At 43.0% G+C, this 20,502-nt stretch overlaps 2 protein-coding genes across 5 annotated transcripts in view; one reads left to right on the top strand and one right to left on the bottom strand.

The window, feature by feature from the left end:
* The window catches only part of tbxas1 (thromboxane A synthase 1 (platelet)), a 142,993-nt gene extending 125,476 nt beyond the window's left edge, over positions 1–17,517 (bottom strand). For 2 of the 4 annotated variants that reach the window (XR_008810359.1, XM_056281469.1), the window contains exons 1-3: positions 17,464–17,517; positions 15,479–15,544; positions 2,840–2,992 (exon numbers count right to left, since the gene is read on the bottom strand). Coding sequence is in view for 2 of the 4 variants with exons in the window: in XM_056281469.1 (XP_056137444.1) it covers positions 2,840–2,940 (101 nt within the window). In the remaining 2 variants the exon portion in view is untranslated. Of the gene's footprint in view, positions 1–2,839; positions 2,993–15,478; positions 15,545–17,463 lie in introns of those variants that run through there. The other 2 variants (XM_056281470.1, XM_056281471.1) reach the window with 2 other exon arrangements.
* Positions 17,518–19,844: 2,327 nt separating this feature from the next.
* hipk2 (homeodomain interacting protein kinase 2) overlaps positions 19,845–20,502 on the top strand; it is a 144,146-nt gene continuing 143,488 nt past the window's right edge. The window contains exon 1 of the mRNA XM_056281503.1: positions 19,845–19,900. Coding sequence (XP_056137478.1) covers positions 19,882–19,900 — 19 coding nt within the window. The 5' untranslated portion in view covers positions 19,845–19,881. The remainder of the gene's footprint in view (positions 19,901–20,502) is intronic.

Below are 20,502 nucleotides of genomic sequence, written 5' to 3'. Positions count from 1 at the left end.
TTGAATATGTGAGTTCTTGTGGTTTTTGAGTGTGTTTTTGTCTTTGTGTTGTACTGCTGTGGGCTGGGGGGAAACGGCATTTCGTTTCATTTCATATACGCAAGTGCATGAAGTGAAATGACAAATTAAGTGTTCCTGATTCCTGATATACAACTTCCATCGCTACAACAGCCAATGGGGAAACTCTCAACTTGGCTGTCCGACCAATGGGGAAACTCCATCACTCACTCACTCACCAACAACAGCAGGGCTGGCCCTGCTGTGGCGGTCCAACCATCAAGGTGACACATCAGAGACACTTAAAAAGAAGACTGATTCAACTGAGCCTGTTAAAGGTCATAAAAGCACATCATACTTCCAGAAAACCAACCTCAAATGAAACCATGTGCGCAATACCAAGATGCACTGCACTCTCACAAAGAGTAGGATGGGTCACCCCCCCCCCACACACACATATCTACACAGATGGTGCGACGGAATTTCAGTTTGTGAGCGAGAGAGTGAGTTAGAAGCCAGCTCATGAAATGAAAATTTTACAGTTAAATTAGACCAGTGGTTCTCAGTTAAGTCCTCACGTACTACCGGCACTGCAAATACTCTTCTACATACTACCCACTAGTAGAATATTCCGCATACTATCAGCAATATGTACTGTTTAGTACCCTGTGATGGTCTGGCGGCCTGTCCAGGGTGTCTCTCTGCCTGCCGCCCAGTGACTGCTGGGATAGGCTCCAGCATCCCCGCGACCCTGAGAGCAGGATATGTGGTTTGGATAATGGATGGATTCAATTAAAAATGAAAAAAAAAATTTTTTTTTGGTCAAGTTTCACAATTCATTTTTACTGCAGACTCCAGCAGGTGTCACTCTAACCTGTGGCCCGTGATTTGGAAACCAGTGCAACTAACACCGCTGAGACTTGAGGCCGTCTGTGACTTGGTGGAGGCGGGGTCAGTCAGTCATTCATCAGTCAGTCGGTACTCAGTCTTTACCCGGGAAGAGTTCACCAGGGGTTCAACCCTGCCCAGCAGAGTAGTGTGAAACCCAGCCTGCATGGCACACTCTGGACTGCTGAACCTGAGCCCCCCCCCCCCCCGCCCGGGGAAGGAAATGTTTGCTTCTTGCTGTTGAAAAACACTGTGTGTGTGTGTTTGCGTGCGTGCGTGCATTTATCTTCAGAACAGCTGCGGTAATGGCTTTAATCCATTCTGAGATCAAGATATTTATCACTCTTTGACTATCGGGAGTGTTTTAAGATTGTGAGACCGTTCATCTCAAGCAAATGGAAAAAAATGGGAGACAGGTCTTTGAAAAACTGGGCAGCTTTCTGACTTCCCAGGGCGGGGACAGCTTGCACGGCTTAGTATGTTGGACAGAAGTGGTTTGGTCCTGTATACAGGACCTGAGGAAAGTTTGACAGCCCCGTGTTCCTGGGATATAACCTTTTCACTTCCAGTATCTGGCTGAGAAGCTGAAACTGCAGCTTTTAGTCTCAATTTGTTAAGGAAAAACCGACTGATTCTCCCTATCTCCATAATTTCTCTTAATGTTTTTATTTCTCACCACTGACATACTTTCATGTGTAGAGGGGTTTGCATTTTTTTTTCAAATTGTGAACTTTTTTCACACTGTATAAAGACGGCTATATATACCGTTTTAGTCCTTCACTTCCCTTTGTCCGCCTAGTCGGCTTTTACAATACCATGTTACATTGTGCTTTTTCCTGCATTGCAAGGTTGATGAAAACAGACTCGGATACTGATGATCGCTCTTGACAAATCTAACCCCAGCGTCACAACCGCTTGCGTGGTTTCGTTTTCAGATATAAATCTTCATTTAATGTTGCTGCTGGGTTACATAAGTGCATCTTAAACTCCATGACAGCTGCAGCTTCCCAAACAGACAGGAATTTATTTGTCCAGTTTCTGAACACCCCCCCCCCCAACCTCGCACCTCTCTCTCTCTCTCTGTTCTCTTGTGTGTTGAAACCTGCAGCAATATTACAAACATGCCACTTTCAGCTGTCGGCATTTACTGTGATTAAAGGTGGAACAAATAAGCAAATAAGATCCATCTTAGCAACACAGCCCCACACCGACTTACTGCACAAACAGCTTCACGCTTGCTAAAGGAAATTGCCGCCATCTAAAACACTAATGTTCATCCAACAACAGAGGAGATAAAATGTGGTGTGTCACCTTCACCACAAATACACCACTCATGACAGACACTGCTTGCAAACAACATTTAGCATATCAGTACACATTTCTCAGAGGGAGCATATAACAAAAGGAGTGTGTGTGTGGGGGGTGACTTTGCTCTCCTCTCCCACTTGCAAGTCTGTATTGCACGCCAATTCCGGATGCCGTGTGTTAAGAACATAGCAATGTAATTTTTAAGTATTAGTTCAGGTTAAGCAATGGATTTTGAACGGTCTGTCCACATTAGACACCTGAACTGTCCAAAACTTATGCCTTTCAATTGCACGTGGAGATTTATTTGGTTTTTTTTTTTTTTTTTTTTACATTAACCAAAAACCTGCAAAGTTTGCTTGAATTTATGATTTTGATGTCAAGCATAATTACAACACAATTAAATCAGTGCTTCAGCAAACAAGTGACTATATTTGCATGACAAAACAACTCAATACAATGTCACCTCTGGTGAGTGCAATATCCACATTATGTGTGATGCTACTGTGAAATCTAACACACATTTTCCTCACTGGAAAAAAATATGCATTAAATTGTAAAACACATCGGATTTGAACCATACGTTGGTTCTGGTGTATGAAATACCAAAATTAATCAACTGAGCTTCGGGCAGAAAGCGTGGGCTCACCAGTATAGAAGAGCCAGAAAGACAGCAAAGAGGCCGAGTGACAAAGAGGGGACACTGGCCTCGACGTGGAATATCCTTAGAAGGTCAGCAACGGCTTCCATGATGGACAGATTACCCCTCAATCCTTCAATAAAACCACCAGACCACCAGCTCCTAAAAAGAAAAGACAAGACAATGATATTATGTCTGCTTTGAAATCGCTGCAGAAATGTTGAAACTGATAAACAAATTTAACTTTTTAATAGGAAACATTCCTTTACTTTGAGGCTACAAGCGTTTTCACTACAGGCAGATGGACCCTAGCGTGAGAGAGAAACAGTGAGAGAGAGAGACACTGTCAAAGAAAATAAACAGCTAAAAACACAAAGGTCAGTGCACTTGCTTCAAAATGTAGAATTATAGCTCAGAATAATGAAACTGGTGTTATGTTTTATAAAGCAGAATAAGATGATTGGTCAGGGTCATACTTGTAGTGTTGCCAGTCTCCCGGCCAAGACATGGCAAGAATTTATGGCACTATGATTGCCTAATCTGACATGGGGACCATCGTGAAAGACAAAAATATCATGTAGTCTGATTCCGGCATTAGTCATTCTGGGCAGGCCAACTCTAACGCAACAGTCCTCTATTCTCAAAGTTGAGAGTATATGTCGGTGACCAAAACGAAAAAAAAGAAGAAGAAACTCGATTTCTCCATGGACGGTGCTCTCCGGCTGGGCAAGTTGGCTGGCTTGTTTCTAAGGCAACCTGTCAATTATTTGTTTCAACAGTGGCAGCAGCTTTGTCTAAAGCTTTCTGGAGCGCTCACCCTTCCCCTGCATTGTGACCCATGGGCCCTGTCTGTCCTGTCCTCGGTGACAACCATGTCAATGATCAATCCTACGTGAGGAACAACCAGGGACAATCACAAACTGAGCAGACGCATGAAGGAGTGAGCAGCACTTGCTCGGTGTGAGGTACACAGGGAGACTGAGAACATGTGACAGAAGATAGTGTCACAAAAGAACATTTCGAGAAACTCAACATCACCGAACACTGTGGAAAGATAAAGAAAGGAAAAAAACAACAATACAAAGGGTATTCAGTGTGCCCTGGATTGTAATACAACGCTACAAAATTAGTTATGGAAAACAGAACTGAGTGCATTTTGTGCTGGTGAAGCATTCATGGGATGATCATTTACAGCTTTTTGGAGTTATAAGTGTTTATTCATTGTTCATTGGCAACGTAATGCTGCAGCAAGAAAAAAGCAGATGGATGCAATGATCGTCAGATCAATCTAAATTCAGTTTACTGTGCTCCTTCACTCGGTAAGCCACTAGTTCTTGCAGGCAAGAAAAAACACTACACTAGTATATATCAACAAAAACCACAAAGAGGCTTTTGCTCAAGTAGACAAAAGAAAAACAAACACTTTTGCAATGGATGATTGTGATCCGTAAACTAAATCTCTTGAACACATTTTAGTTCTATTTCTTTCTTCTTTTTGTTAATACTTTCTATCTGATATGCTTGGAAGACAAAGAGATGAAATCTCAGTGTTTTGTGTGCCACTGGGTTAATTACAAGGCTTAATTGTCTCCTGTGCTAAAAGGAAATCCATCATAATTATTAAATTATTAACTATTGTACTCTAGAAACAGAGATCTCTCTGGCATACATGTGTTGCTCTGACTCATAGGATCAACCTGTGTGTTTACCTGTACACACACTCCTGTTTCAAAGGTTGATTTATAGCAACCATTGCTGATAAGTAGGATATATAAAAACTAGCATTTTTTTAATGTATTTTACAAACGTGTTGCACTTACTGCAAGGTTTCTAAACAAAGGGAGCCTTTGGAAAATTAATTTTGAGCAAGTAATTGGTTTGAAGGGTCCAGTGATCGTGACTGATGGAGAGTGTTTCGTGACCTAATTAAATACTAAAGTCACTAACAGAAGTGTGAATGTAAGTAGTGCACAATGTTAGCTATTCAGCATAACAATAGAAAGGATGACAGGGGTCAAAGCGAGGCCAGACAAGTGTTGGGAAAGTTACTTTCAAAATACCCAAAGGAGTTGAATCTTTCAAAAGGTAATACATTACACATTACTAGTTATTCATTTGAAAGTAATGTTACTTTACAACATTAGTCTGTGTAGAGTAATGCTTTACTGATTACACTAATTTTTCATTACTTTCATCAAAATAACCGCAGAAGCACAACTAGGTATTATAAAATGGAAGAGGGTTATGTTTAATAGCGGGTAATCAAAGCAGAGAAGCTCAAGTTTATTGCAGTTCATTACAAACCCTGTGATAGGCGATATTGTATACCCTAATGACGCCACAGATCTGAAACAGCTTATATTAACAATAGTGTTAATATTTAGTTAGTTATGTTGGTATTTTTTTCTCTATGCCCGGCTAGCCACGAGGCCCTCCAACAAGAGTACAATTGGTTTAAAACTTATTAAAATAAATACCTCATTGTACCAGAGGCAACGTGATGCAGCAATGCAACATTGTGGGGTTTTTTTGTTTTGTCATTGCACATTAAAATAAATCAATGTGTATCCATGACCCTGTAGTTAAAATTATCTAGTTAAATAATTCAGAACCAGTCAAACCGTTTGCCACTTAAATTACCCGTTTTCCAACATAGCCTAATTTAAATCTCATCAGAAAACACGGCTGGCACGCAACACAGACATAGCTGGTGTAGCAAGTGAACAAGACTAGGTTAAAACCTAGTATGGGTTATTCTCGTTTCAGCAGCCGTTGCAGCTAGAAAAGCGTTATATAAAATGCAACTCGATTGACTGATATGGGTTATTGTCATATTACGTCACATATCAACCACTTTTGTCGATCTGACCAAGGCCTTTGATACTGTCTGCAGAGACGGCCTTTGGAGAATCATGGCAAAATACGGATGTCCAAAAAAGTTCATCACCATTGTACGACAACTACACGATGGCATGCGGGCCAGAGTCCAAGACAACGGAGTTGGATCTGAGCCGTTCCCTGTCTCTAACGGAGTAAAGCAAGGCTGTGTCCTTGCCCCAACCCTGTTCAGCCTTACGTTCTCAGCCATGCTGTCAGATGTCTTCAGAGAGGGGGATGCTGGCATTGCTGTCAGTTACCGTTTTGATGGCTCTCTCTTCAACCTTCAGCGGCTTAAAGCAAAAACCTTAGTTAAAACAGCAACCATCAACAATCTTCTGTTTGCTGATGACTGTGCCCTCAACGCTACAGGTGAAGCCAACATGCAACAAGGTATCAATAAGTTCTCAGAGGCTTGCAACAACTTTGGCCTCACCATCAACATAAAAAAGACTGAAGTACTTCATCAGCCAGCTCCAGGCAAGCCATACAACGTACCCAACATCACCATAAATGGGCATCGATTAAATGTGGCTGACAAATTCACTTACCTGGGCAGCTCTCTCTCCAGATTTGTCACCACTGATGAAGAGATGACCATATGGCTTGCTAAAGCAAGTACTGCTTTTGGCAGACTCCACAAGAATGTGTGGAACAGGAGAGGCATCACCCAGGAGACAAAAATTAAAGTGTATCGGGCCATAGTTCTCACTACACTGCTTTATGGCTGCGAAACATGGACAGTTTACAAATACCATGCAAAAACACTAAACCACTTTCACACCACATGCCTCAGAAAACTTACTGGCATAAAGTGGGATGACAAGATCCCTGACACAGAGGTCCTCACTCGCTCAAGACTGCCGAGTATACGCACCATCCTCATGCAATCACAGCTTCGTTGGGTGGGTCACATAGTTTGCATGCCAGACCACCGGCTCCCAAAGAAACTGTTATATGGTGAACTCAAGCAAGGCAAGCGCTCCCATGGTGGTCAATGAATACAGGCGTTTCAATGACACCTTGAAGGTTTCGTTAAAGGCCTTCACCATCAACTATGACACATGGGAACAGAAAGCTTTGAACAGAGGAGAGTGGCATGTAGCTGTCCGAAATGGTGCAAACACATATGAGGCTGCCAGGACTGCTGCAGCAGAGAGCCGCAGGCAGGCCAGGAAAGACCGTGCCAGCAACCCTCCAGCTACTCCCACTATCCCATGCCCACACTGCCAAAGAACATTCAGGGCGCAGATTGGACTAACCAGCCATCTTCGCACCCACAGAATTCGGCCCCTACTGGATGACCAGATGGTCCTCGTAGCTGCGACGGACGAACAACAAAAAACGTCACATATCACATATCCGCCCTGTTGAAAGGACAACGGCCCTAATCCATAGAATACTGTGCTGCTCTCACTGCGCGATGCTAACCATTTTTCTAAACAGCCAGTGAGTGAACAGGATTTGTTTTAAGGTTTGATTCATACAGAATAGCTATCGTGGTTCGATATTTTCCAAACGTTGTAAAATGTATTTTTGCAAAACTGTTTTTCGAAGAGTGGATCACAACTGCGATGTTTTATTTCCGTACGTTTGTCCAATTTCCGCTTAAAATTTGGTTCTTGTAAACACAGATCGACGATGAGAACTTCAGCGTAAACAGCGGTTGCTAAGGTCCAGCTATCCTCCAACATGGCGGAGCTGTTCGTTGTCGACGAAAAAGTCACGTCCGTCCATCAATTATCCGTACCGCTTATCCTGCTCTCAGGACCGCGACCACATTTAGAAACCTGTTGTTTTGACGTTGTTTCCGTGAACAGCGGCTGTACTGGACAGCAGTTTTCAAACCCTGATTATTTATACAGTTAAATAGCGATTTTTTTTATGAAATAATTACCTGGCTACAATCACCGACGCCATGATCACAGGAAAGTCTTGGCGTCTCACTCCTTATAAATGCGCTTCAGTTACCACCAATTGTCTGAAGACGCTAATGATTTTCACTCTAACTGGCTATTAGCGCTGCTGTTTGTCAGTTGGACTTTTTTTTTTTTTTACAGTGAGGCGTACGGTATCCACGAGCAGCATGTTCGTTAGCCTGTGAACCGCTGAGCTAATTTGCGGCCAATATGAAACTCACACTTCCGTGCTAACCAGCGACGTCATTGGTAAGCCGACCAATCGTGTAACTTTCAGTGACGTCGTTGGTCGACGCTAGCTAGAACTGTCACCTCCGCCACAACTACGTTACGCGCGCGCCCTGTCCGTGCTTGGTATGTTTCGGGTGGTAACGCGTTACTTGACATAGTAACTGTAATAACATTACCGAAATCCTACTAGAAACGCGTTATACTACTTCGTTATTGCTAAAACTAATGAACCCAGCCACTGAGGATGCACAAGCCAGTGCATTCTTAATGCCGGTCCCAAGCCCGGATAAATGGGGAGGGTTGCATCAGGAAGGGCATCCGGCGTAAAATCTTTGCCAAATTAATATGCGGATCATAAGATTTCCATACCGGATCGGTCGAGGCCTGGGTTACCAACGACCGCCACCGGTACTGTTAACCAGCAGGGTGCCGGTGGAAACTATGCTACTGATGGGCGAAGGACAAGGAGAGGGGGAAGGCATGTCCAGAGGCAGCGAGAGAGGAGGAAGAGTAGGAGTGTGGAGGTGAGAGTCGGAACTTTGAATGTTGGCACTATGACTGGTAAATGGAGAGAGCTGGCTGATATGATGGAAAGAAGAAAGATAGGCATACTGTGTCTGTGAATGTTCTCATTCATCCAGGTCATGGTTATCCAAAGGAGTTGAATCAAGTGCAACTGGACTTGGTATATATCCGTGAAGACATTTCGCCTCTCATCCAAGAGGCTTCCTCAGTTCGTGCCTTTCTGACTAGACCAGCCAGTCAGACTAGCTTCGTCTAGTCAGAAAGGCACGAACTCAACTCCTTTGGGTAGGCATACTGTGTGTGCAAGAGACCAGGTGGAAGGGGAGTAAGGCCAGGAGTATCGGAGGGGGGTTCAAACTCTTCTACCGTGGTGCGAATGGGAGGAGAAATGGGGTAGGGGTAATTCTGAAGGAAGAGTATGTCAAGAGCGTGCTGGAGGTGAAGAGAGCGTCAGACAGAGTGATGAGTATGAAGCTGCAAATCGAAGGTGTATTGCTGAATGTTATCAGCGCATATGCCCTGCAAGTTGGGTGTGAGATGGACGAGAAAGAAGAATTCTGGAGTGAGTTGGATGACGTGGTGGAGAGGGTACCCAAGGAGGAGAGAGTGGTGATTGGAGCGCACTTCAATTGACATGTTGGTGAAGGGAACAGAGGTGATGAGGAGTTGATGGGTAGGTATGGTGTCAAGGACAGAAATGTGGAAGGACAGATGGTGGTGGATTTTGAGAAAAGGATGGAAATGGCTGTGGTGAATACATATTTCAAAAAGAGGGAGGAACACAGGGTGACGTACAAGAGTGGAGGAAAGTGCACACAGGTGGACTATATCTTATGTAGAAGGTGCGATCTAAAAGGGATTGGAGACTGCAAGGTGGTGACAGGGGAGATCGTAGCTAGGCAGCATCGGATGGTGGTCTGTAGGATGACTTTGGAAACCAAGAAGAGGAAGCGAGTGAAGGCAGAGCCGAAGTTCAAATGGTGGAAGTTGAAGAAGGAATACTGTTGTGTGGAGTTCAGGCAGGAGTTAAGACAGGCACTAGGTGGGAGTGAAGAGTTGCCAGATGGCTGGGCAACCACTGCAGAAATAGTGAGGGAGATAGCTAGGAAGGTACTTGGTGTGTCATCTGGACAGAGGAAGGAAGACAAGGAGACTTAGTGGTGGACTGAGGAAGTACAGCAAATTATACAAAGGAAGAGGTTGGCAAAGAAGAAGTGGGATAGTTAGAGAGATGAAGAAAGTAGACAGGAGTACAAGGAGACGCAGCGTAAAGTTAAGAGAGAGGTGGCAAAGGAAAAGGCGTATGGTGAGTTGTATGACAGGTTAGACACTAAGGAAGGAGAAAAGGACTTGTACCGATTGGCTAGACAGAGAGACCGAGCTGCGAAGGATGTGCAGCACATTAGGGCGATCAAGGATAGAGAGGGAAATGTGCTGACAAACTAGGAGTGTGTGCTGAGAAGGTGGAAAGAGTACTTTGAGGGGCTGATAAATGAAAAAAATGAGAGAGAGAGAGAGAGAGAGAGAGAGAGAGAGAGAGAGAGAGAGAGAGAGAGAGAGAGAGAGAGAAGGTTGGATGATGTAGAATAGTGAATCAGGAAGTGCAGTGGATTAGCAAGGAGGAAGTGAGGGCCACTATGAAGAGGATGAAGAGCGGAAAGGCAGTTGGTCCTGATGACATACCTGTGGAGGCATGGAGGTGTTTAGGAGAGATGGCAGTGGGGTTTTTAACTAGATTGTTTAACACAATCTTGGAAAGTGAGAGGATGCCTGAGGAGTGGAGAAGAAGTATACTAGTACCGATTTTCAAGAACAAGGGTGATGTGCAGAACTGTAGCAACTACAGACGTATCAAGTTGATCAGCCACGGCATGAAGATATGGGAAAGAGTAATAGAAGCTAGGTTAAGAGGAGAGGTGACGATTAGCGAGCAGCAGTATGGTTTCATGCCAGGAAAGAGCACCACAGATGTGATGTTTGCTTTGAGAATGTTGACTGAGAAGTATAGAGAAGGCCAGAGGGGAGTTACATTGTGTCTTTGTAGATTTAGAGAAAGCATACGACAGGGTGCCAAGAGAGGAGGTGTGGTATCGTATGAGGAAGTCGGGAGTTGCAGAGAAGTATGTAGGAGTGGTGCAGGATATATGAGGGAAGGGTGACAATGGTGAGGTGTGTGGTTGGAATGACAGATGGGTTCAAGGTGGAGGTGGGATTACATCAAGGATCGGCTCTGAGCCCTTTCTTGTTTGCAATGGTGATCGACAGGTTGACGGACAACAGCAGGAAGGAGTCTCCATGGACGATGATGTTCGCAGATGACACTGTGATCTGTAGCGAGAGTAGGGTGCAGGTTGAGGAGAGCCTGGAGAGGTGGAGGTATGCACTGGAGAGAAGAGGAATGAAAGTCAGTAGGAGCAAGACGGAATACCTATGCATGAATGAGAGGGAGGACAGTGGAATGGCGAGGATGCAAGGAGTGGAGGTGACGAAGGCATATGAGTTTAAATACTTGGGGTCAACTGTCCAAAGTAATGGGGAGTGCAGGAGAGAGTTCGAAGAGAGTGCAGGCAGGGTGGAGTGGGTGGAGGAGAGTGTCAGGAGGGATTTGCGACAGAAGGGTACCGGCAAGAGTTGAAGGGAAGGTTTACAAGATGGTTGTGAAACCAGCTATGTTGTATGGTTTGGAGACAGTGGCACTGACGAAAAGACAGGAGGTGGATCTGGAAGTGGCAGAGTTGAAGATGCTAAGATTTTCACCGAGAGTGACAAAGAAGGACAGGATTAGGAACGATTATATTAGAGGGACAGCTCAGGTTGGATGGTTGGGAGATAAAGCAAGAGAGGCAAGATTGAGATGGCTTGGACATGTGGGAAGGAGAGATGCTGGGTATATTGGGAGAAGGATGCTGAATATGGAGCTGCCAGGGAAGAGGAAAAGAAGAAGGCAAAAGAGGAGGTTTATGGATGTGGTGAGGGAGGACATGCAGGTGGCTGGTGTGACAGAGGAAGATGCAGAAGACAGGAGGAAATGGAAACGGATGAGCCACTGTGGCGACCCCTAACGGGAGCAGCTGAAAGTAATAGTAGTAGTAGTATTGTTAAAACTAATGACTACTGTGACGCGTTACACTGAGCCAAACTAATGCATGCTTCCAATGTAAATCCGGTAAACATCTTAAATGCGAGTCCTCGAGAAATGTTCCTCTCTCTTAAATGAAAAAAAAAAATTTACAGTCGCTGATTAATAATAATAATATTAATAATATTTTTACAGCGCTTTTCCAGGCACCCAAAGCGCTTCGCATTTTCTTATTAAGACATTGTTTTGGGTTTCCAGAATCTAATGGTGTCTTGATTACCGATAATAACCATTATAATCCAGCATTTGATTCTTGGTTAATAAAAAAATAATCATAAATTGTATAAAATTAAGCCTATTGATTGTAGATACTTAAACAAATTATTTCCCACATTTCCCTGCTTTGTGACTTTGAGGTCACATCAGAGTTAAAGTGTCCAAATCAACAACATAAGTAAAGTACATTCATCAAACATAAGAATCTCAGTAGTGAATCAAAATGAACACAGTCGTAGGTGGTAGCGAAAAACCCAGTTCAGCTATGTCTCCTTCTAACACTGGGAAAGTTCCCCCATGGCTCCGTAATGTCAACCGTTCATCCATAGGGCGACTTCATAGATATTAATGTAAACTTGCAATGAGGTCAAAATACTTATACTTCTTTTTTCAAAATTGGCTAAATGTTGTGCATGTGCTTGAGCAAGCTGAAATCAGATAAAAGTCCAAGGTGAAATCAAAATTTCATCAAAGTGCAGTCAAAATACATCAAAATGTATACTTACTAAAAGACCAGGCTCCGTAAACAAAGTTAGTACACCACGTGATAAATATAACATAATCGTTATGAATATATTATAATTGTGATGAATATAACAGAATTGAGATGATTATTGGAGGGGAAGAGATTAGGCTTGATCCATGACGGTGAAAACCAGAGACACAATGAGAGTCTATCTAATATGTGTAGCGTTATAACTGGTCCTTGGTGGCAAACGTTGGAAAGCAGTTTGTTGTGTGGATCAGCACACAGGCTGTTTCAGTGCTATGCAGGAGGTTAGGGGTCAGTAAAGACGGGGACCAATATCCACTGACACAAACAATGACAAACAGCGAGAAAAGAGGAGCAAAGACAACCTCTAATTCTGGAATGCTGTAACTGCATGACATCCGTCAAAGTTCATTTTCCAAAGGTCATTATACACTCACTGGCCACTTTATTAGGTACACCTTGCTAGTACCGGGTTGGACCCCCTTTTGCCTTCAGAACTGCCTTAATCCTTCGTGGCATAGATTCAACAAGGTACTGGAAACATTCCTCAGAGAGTTTGGTCCATATTGACATGATAGCATCACGCAGTTGCTGCAGATTTGTCGGCTGCACATCCATGATGCGAATCTCCCGGTCCACCACATCCCAAAGGTGCTCTATTGGATTGAGATCTGGTGACTGTGGAGGCCATTTGAGTACAGTGAACTCATTGTCATGTTCAAGAAACCAGTCTGAGATGATTCGAGCTTTATGACATGGCGCATTATCCTGCTGGAAGTAGCCATCAGAAGATGGGAACACTGTGGTCATAAAGGGATGGACATGGTCAGCAACAATACTCAGGTAGGCTGTGGCATTGACACGATGCTCAATTGGTACTAAGGGGCTCAAAGTGTGCCAAGAAAATATCTCCCACACCATTACACCACCACCACCAGCCTGAACCGTTGATACAAGGCAGGATGGATCCATGCTTTCATGTTGTTGACGCCAAATTCTGACCCTACCATCCGAATGTCGCAGCAGAAATCGAGACTCATCAGACCAGGCAACGTTTTTCCAATCTTCTATTGTCCAATTTTGGTGAGCCTGTGCGAATTGTAGCCTCAGTTTCCTGTTCTTAGCTGACAGGAGTGGCACCCGGTCTGGTCTTCTGCTGCTGTAGCCCATCTGCCTCAAGGTTCGACGTGTTGTGCATTCAGAGATGCTCTTCTGCATACCTCGGTTGTAATGAGTGGTTATTTGAGTTACTGTTGCCTTTCTATCAGCTCGAACCAGTCTGGCCATTCTCCTCTGACCTCTGGCATCAACAAGGCATTTTCGCCCGCAGAACTGCCGCTCACTGGATATTTTCTCTTTTTCGGACCATTCTCTGTAAACCCTAGAGATGGTTGTGCGTGAAAATCCCAGTAGATCAGCAGTTTCTGAAATACTCAGACCAGCCCGTCTGGCACCAACAACCATGTTCAAAGTCACTTGAATCACCTTTCTTCCCCATTCTGATGCTCGGTTTGAACTGCAGCAGATCATCTTGACCATGTCTACATGCCTAAATGCATTGAGTTGCTGCCATGTGATTGGCTGATTAGAAATTTGTGTTAACGAGCAGTTGGACAGGTGTGCCTAATAAAGTGGCCGGTGAGTGTATATGCAGCCTAAATCAATACGGGAGACATACCCATAAGCTAAGAAAACAGGAGTAGGGACAAGTTTGTTGAGCTGGAAAATACCAACAAAGTGGCTCTGTGAAAATAAATCATGTTCGCCTTTGGTAATCACATTGTGAAACAATTGTCAGGTGTCGCAATGTGATGAGCATAAAACGGAATTGGAAAATTGAAATTGGTTAAACATATCAAGGACAGCTAGGGAATTTCTGTGTGACCATACTAGTAATACATATTTAGGCTTTTTTCCCCCTCAAATGCATGTGCTTTATACGAGGTTTATCAATGCTTTCAACATTCAGATCAGAGTCTGCCATGTTCTGTGACTGGAGGATTTTGGGGCGGGTAGGGAGCCGGATGCGGGTATGTGTCCTGGTCGCTGCACTAGCGCCTCCTCTGGTTGTTCAGGGGGGGGGGATACGTCCCCCTGGCGAGATTCAGATTGATTTTATTTCGAACATGCTAAAATAACAAAATAAAATACACATGCAGGAATACAAGAACAAATGGAAACAACAGTAAACATATTTTGTAAACTCTCTGTAACAACCTAAGTAATAACTGGACCATGTTTGAAAAGGGCGTAGAATGAAGTAAAGAACTTTTCTGGTCCTACCCCTTTCTTATACTTTATCAATCAAATCAAAAACAAAACAAAACTTTCAAGACAAAACAAAAGTGGAAAAAAAAGAAAAGAAATGCCAATGCATAGAGATTAAAATAAACAAAACAGTACAAGGCAAACAAGGCACCTTACACATCATGTATCATGTCATGTTATTCCAGTCCACCTCTTTGTTCATCCATCCTATATCTATTCAATATGTTGTTTTAAAGAGCTGTTTAAACTTATTTATTGATGTACACATCTTAATTTATTTTTCACAGTCCCATAGATTGACTCCTTTGATTGATATACAATGAAGTTTTGCATTTGTCCTCACTGGTTGTTTTTTGAATATACATTGTCCTCTGAGATCGTCTTTACTTTCCCTCCTTTGGGACAACTTTTGAACATTGCTGATTTTTTACTCTGTACATGATTTGCATTGTTTTGACGTCAACCAAATCCTTAAATTTTAGTGCTTTCAGTTTGATAAAGAGTGGGTTTGTAGGCTCTCTGTAAGTGGTTTTGTTTACAATTCTTATGGCTCTTTTTTGAAGGATGAAAATTGGATCTGTGTTTGTTTTGTACGTGTTCCCCCACACTTCCAAACAGTAGGTGATGTATGGAAGTATGAAGAACTCCTCACTGTCAGGTGAAAAGAAGCGGCTGGCGACTCCACATGTATCAGATGAAGCATGTGGTAGTCTGCAGCCCTCCCTGGCTCGGCAGAGGGGGTGGCGCAGCGACCAGGACAGCTTGGAGAGTGGGGTAATTGGTCAAGTGCAATTGGGGAGGGGGGGAAAAAAGTAGCCAGTCATCTTGCAGAATGACTATTAAAAGGTACTGAAAGCGACTGAAAAATCACTTGCTCGCTTGCTTGTAATGCATCATGTTAGAATGGGCAGTTGTAGATCGTAGCAGTGGCTAGCCTTCATATGAGAAAAGTGAAGCATATAGTATAAGAATATACCTACCCACTCTCTTGTGGGGGTTCAGAGAGGCGTGTGCTCCAACCCTGCTGCTAGCAGCTCCAGGCAAACCTAACACAGGGTATGTGAATGTGAGTTTGTATTTTACAAATGTGATGCATAATGTATGGCTTAGTGGATTTCTCATTTGCACTTGAGGGAATTCTATATTATTGGAGCCAGCACACACAATCATGTAGCCCCACACAGTGGTATCAAAGCAAGCAGCAAACAAGAATCACAAGCTTTTATATATTGTGTAATTAATGCAGTATCCTGTTTTGTTATTAGGGGGAAGATGATGAGGGGACATTGTGTGCTTGGAGGGAACTGCAGAGGTGAATGCATCCTATTAGCTTTTAAGGGTAAACATGTATTGCCAAAGGAAGTGACTGCCTCGTTCATTCCTACACGTATTATAGGAAGATCGACTACCTTTTAATCCCCTCCCCCCATAGCAAAATTGCTGTGGCCTGGACCCGTCCCACACCCGACACTTCCTCCGGCCCACATACCGCGTAGAATGATGGCACTTGGGCAGTCCACTCCTGTTAGCCAGCAGATCTGGGCAGAACCAAACCATAGAAATGCCGCATGTGCCACATATTTGCCAAAGATGGCCCATACTTGTTTTGCGATATTTGGGCCATATTCACCATTTCCCCACACAGGCCACTTCAGGGTCATGTCCGGATTACATGTAAAAAAGGCCCACATTTGATTTGGCATATTTGGGCCATGTTTGCTATTATACATGTGGGCCACTTCAGGCTCACATCCATTTTGTCAGGGCCAGAAGAAGGCCATCAGTGCCGCATCATTGCCTGAAGTGGCCCACATCCGGATGCTATCTGGGCCCAAAACTGTGGCTTTTACCTCCACATTTAAAAGACAATAAAACGTGGTAAAACATTAACCTCTATACAAGATGATCACCACACACCCCCTTGTTTACCCAGCCACATTTGTTTAAGGTGTGTTTGATATGCTACAATATAATTCTGACTAGTGCATTATTTTGTCAGGTGCAAACGGACTCTGTCAGGACCGTGTATAAATGGATCCCGGCGTTACACTGCAAGCTAAAGGAGCTCCAGTGAAGAAGCTTCAATTGGAAATAGATAAAATTAGAATATGAAAAGAATGTAGATCTAGCTATATGCCTATTGAACTTATTTTTTTCTCTCTAACGAATATTTTGTAATGCAGTCCCATGATCTTTTTACCGTTTGCCCTTTTCTAACAGTGAAAAAGGCAAAACAAAAAAAATAAAATTTCCTGGTCTCATGATTTCTATTTTATTGCCCTTCTTTTTTCCTTATGGAAAAATGTATGGCTATGGGATCCCTTCCAGCTCTGACAGCTGATTGGTCCAGGGGCTGTTTATGATCTGTGATCCTGAACTCCCACCTGCCCCGGAGCAGGTGAGGTGTGCAGCATAAATTAACCATGGCGATGCAGCCAAGGTAAACAAAGTGCACCACACTTCAGTCAGGCAGAAAATATTAGAGGTTATGTCAAATTTAAGTTTGAAGTTAGCTTGCTACCCAAGAAATCCCACTTTGTGGGCCAACCCCCCGGAGCTTCCAGGCATGAATACACAATTATGCAGTTACAACACTTCGGTTTTATTCAACTAACGCTTCTGAGTCCCTGTAGTTGTTTAGCCATCGTCGTGAACACGCCGAAGAAGATACCCCGGAAGGAAATGGACTGACACCTCTACCGTATGATCATTTATAAATCCTACGGATTAGTTGCGCAAATTGTTGCCAATTTGCACAAAAACGACAACCGCGCAACACTGTTGACAAACCTCTGCATGTACGCTAGTGACGAGAGGTGTTGCACGTGACCAGGAAACTGGGCTTTAGCAAACCTAGCCAAACAATATCCTCGCGTTTCTGGTAATCAAAATGCAGAGGGGGGAAACGAGCACTAGCGAAAAACCCAAACATTTGGCTGACACACCTTCATAACTCAAATCCTACCTTGTTTATTCGATTACTGTCGCCGTCCCGTAAATCCTTGCGCGCGCCCCCTTAGACGCGGAAAACCCGAGACCGCGTTGTAGTTGTTTTGTGTTCCGTCGGCTCAGAACGGACTACAACCGTGCGTCCGAGCTCTCTGGTACTTGTAGTTCTCTCGCTGTTCTACTGCGTAAACTCTAAATCATAAATTCCTATTTATAATCTGGCGTCCTCCCCACTAACGGGACTGCTATCATTTATTTGTTTACAGATCCGTCAGAGGTCAATGATATAAATCCACTTAGAGAAGCAGCCTTCGGGCCCGTTCTTTTATTGCCTAGCCTAAGTGAACAAAATACAACTATTGTGTCACTGATGCTGACAGATGTATCCTCCCCATACCAAACTTTGTAGTGAGGTGTATGTGTAGTTTTGGGGGTAATCAAAGGACAGAAGGGGTTCTGCTCAGGATAATATTCATATTAGTGCTGTTATTATGTTTGCAGCAGCCTCTGTCTGACAGGATAAATAATAATAACTTTTTGATGATTATATTTTTAAGTACATTATGAGATATATACATACATATATATATATATATATATATATATATAATCCAGTGAGTCAATTAAATTCTTTATCAGACAGTACAAGCCTGTCTCATGGCATAACCTATATATATATATATATATATATATATATATATGTTGTGTGTGTGTGTGTGTTTGTGTGTGTGTATAATTTTGCTCCTTATTTGTTGAGCACTTTCCCTACCGTTGAGTGTTATATATAATATATATATATATATATATATATATATATATATGTGTGTGTGTGTGTGTGTATATGTGTATATGTGTATATGTGTATGTATATGTATATATATATATATATATATATTCTAATGATAAAATGTTGACTGGCACCAAATAACAATTCATTCAATAATTATTCGTAAACCCTACGTAAGCAGCTATAACATAGAACATCTATGTGATTTTTGAGAGAGAAATAAACGTCCCTATTCTATCATCGATAACTGTATAGTAATCTCTGATATTCACCGGCGTTCTGAAATCTCTCCACGTAAGTAAATCAAAACCATTCACCTTTTTTTTCTTTTTTTGTGTCTAAAACGTAATGTTTTACTCAGTCTCTGGTATGCTCCGTGCTCACATATTGCTCTGGGTGCATTCTGAGGTCGCTGGTAAATGACAGATTACTCACATTTATGTGAGCCTATGTAATCCGATTCCGCTCTAGTTCATTCTGTGAAAATCTAATGTCGTCATGCTGTACTGTTAGGTTAGTGCCTGATGCAGGCATGACTAAACGCCCGTGGAATCATTCAACCAAGACGCATTCGCACGACACCGAAAGAAAAACCAATCATGTCCAGGGACGACATTTAAACTTGTCCCCAAAATCTCAGATTGGTGGGATTAAAGGGTTCTGTATTACGGATGTGCTATGATATAAAATCAGTTTGGATGGTCCCCTTCAGTAAAAAAAATAATCTTTATGAGTATTTTTGTTCATTTACCCTACATTCAATGCAACCTTCTTTTTTCTTTCTTTTTTTTTGCCTTCAAACTATAGTCTCGATCCAGGTACCAAATCGTACCCTTTCCTGCTATCAAACTCCAGATATCAGGCAGATGTAATCGAAAGCCGAAAACCATCGAGTAACAAATGTTTACTCGGTGACTTTTTCAACATTATGTTTTTACAACTCCAATTTGTTGTACAATAAGCGCATCAATGTTGTACAAGGTACACGCATGTGGTTGCTGAGTAGGTATGTCATTAAAACCTATATAGAATTTTATATCGATATAGATGTGCGCGTGCGCGCGCGCGTACGACGCCGCATCTTCCATTTGATAAACAAAATGAAAGGAAATTGGACTGTCAGCTCTTCCATTTTCATCATCATCATCATCATTATTATTATTATAACTGCGGTCGCTGAGTGCAGCGGGCGACCTGAAGCGACGCATTTGTCCAAATGACCACGATCGACTCGATAGGCGCTCGACTCCTACACTGTACACTAAACTCGCTCCTCTCTTTACCCATTGCAACTTTTGCAGGGACTCCACAGACATGTCGTACAATAGCTGAAGTAAACCTGCTCTCCGGCTCACCATTTGAGCCCCGGACAATACAAATAGCACCCGGGATCCCGCTGCAGAACTTTTCTAATCTCGTTTTCCTTGGACTGGACTCTACAACAACAACAAGAATAATAATAATAATATTTTTTTAAAAAAAAACCTGGATATGAAATATGATTATTTTCCTCACTAATGAACTGGGCTAGTAATGCAGGAGACTGTGGCGACTCTCTCAGTGGTTCAAGATGGCAGATTTTTATTGAGTTTTGAACAGAAACCACGCTTTATTCTTTTGCCATGAATAACAGGAATCCTTGCACCGATGGCCCCTGTATACGAAGGTAAGAGATAGATTGATTTTTTTCTAATCGCGTGGTTGTGTGCGCTAGCATAAATGTGCCCTGGGAACTACGGTGCCGAATGAATTGCGGGGAGAGAAGTGAGACGCGGCGTGTAAAGACGATATCATTCACCACATATTCGCGTTACAGTCGGCGACGCGAAATAACACCGCCAGATCTGCCTGGCGGTGCGTGTTTGGGCTGATCGTCACACACTCGGGGGACGTTTTTAATCCTCAGTCATATTGCGATGTCAGTCCGGAGCTGCTACGTCCGCGAAAATAGGTTGGCGATAAAGCGTGCAAAACCCCGCACACCGTAAAGTCAGATAACGCCGCACATATGTGTAAATAAGCGTGACAGCGAGCACGTTTTTGTCCCCAGTTTGAATCAGATATGTATTTCTGAAGAATGAAAGCAGACCGGAGTCTTATCGCGCAGCCGATATATAAGCCTGTGGTTTCCACGGCTCAGTATTTGGCATCAAATGTATATATATATTTAAGTGATTGGGCATCAGATGGCTTAGGGTTTTTATTTTGCACTCCGGGGATCCAAAATGTGATGTTTATAGGCTGCCTCTGGATATTCGCTGTTGCTGC

The sequence above is a fragment of the Lampris incognitus genome, chromosome 6 (assembly GCF_029633865.1).
Source record: "Lampris incognitus isolate fLamInc1 chromosome 6, fLamInc1.hap2, whole genome shotgun sequence".
NCBI classification, from domain to species: Eukaryota; Metazoa; Chordata; class Actinopteri; order Lampriformes; family Lampridae; genus Lampris; species Lampris incognitus.
The sequence above is the reverse complement of the archived record's forward strand: the minus strand, read 5'-3'. Positions and strand labels throughout refer to the sequence as shown.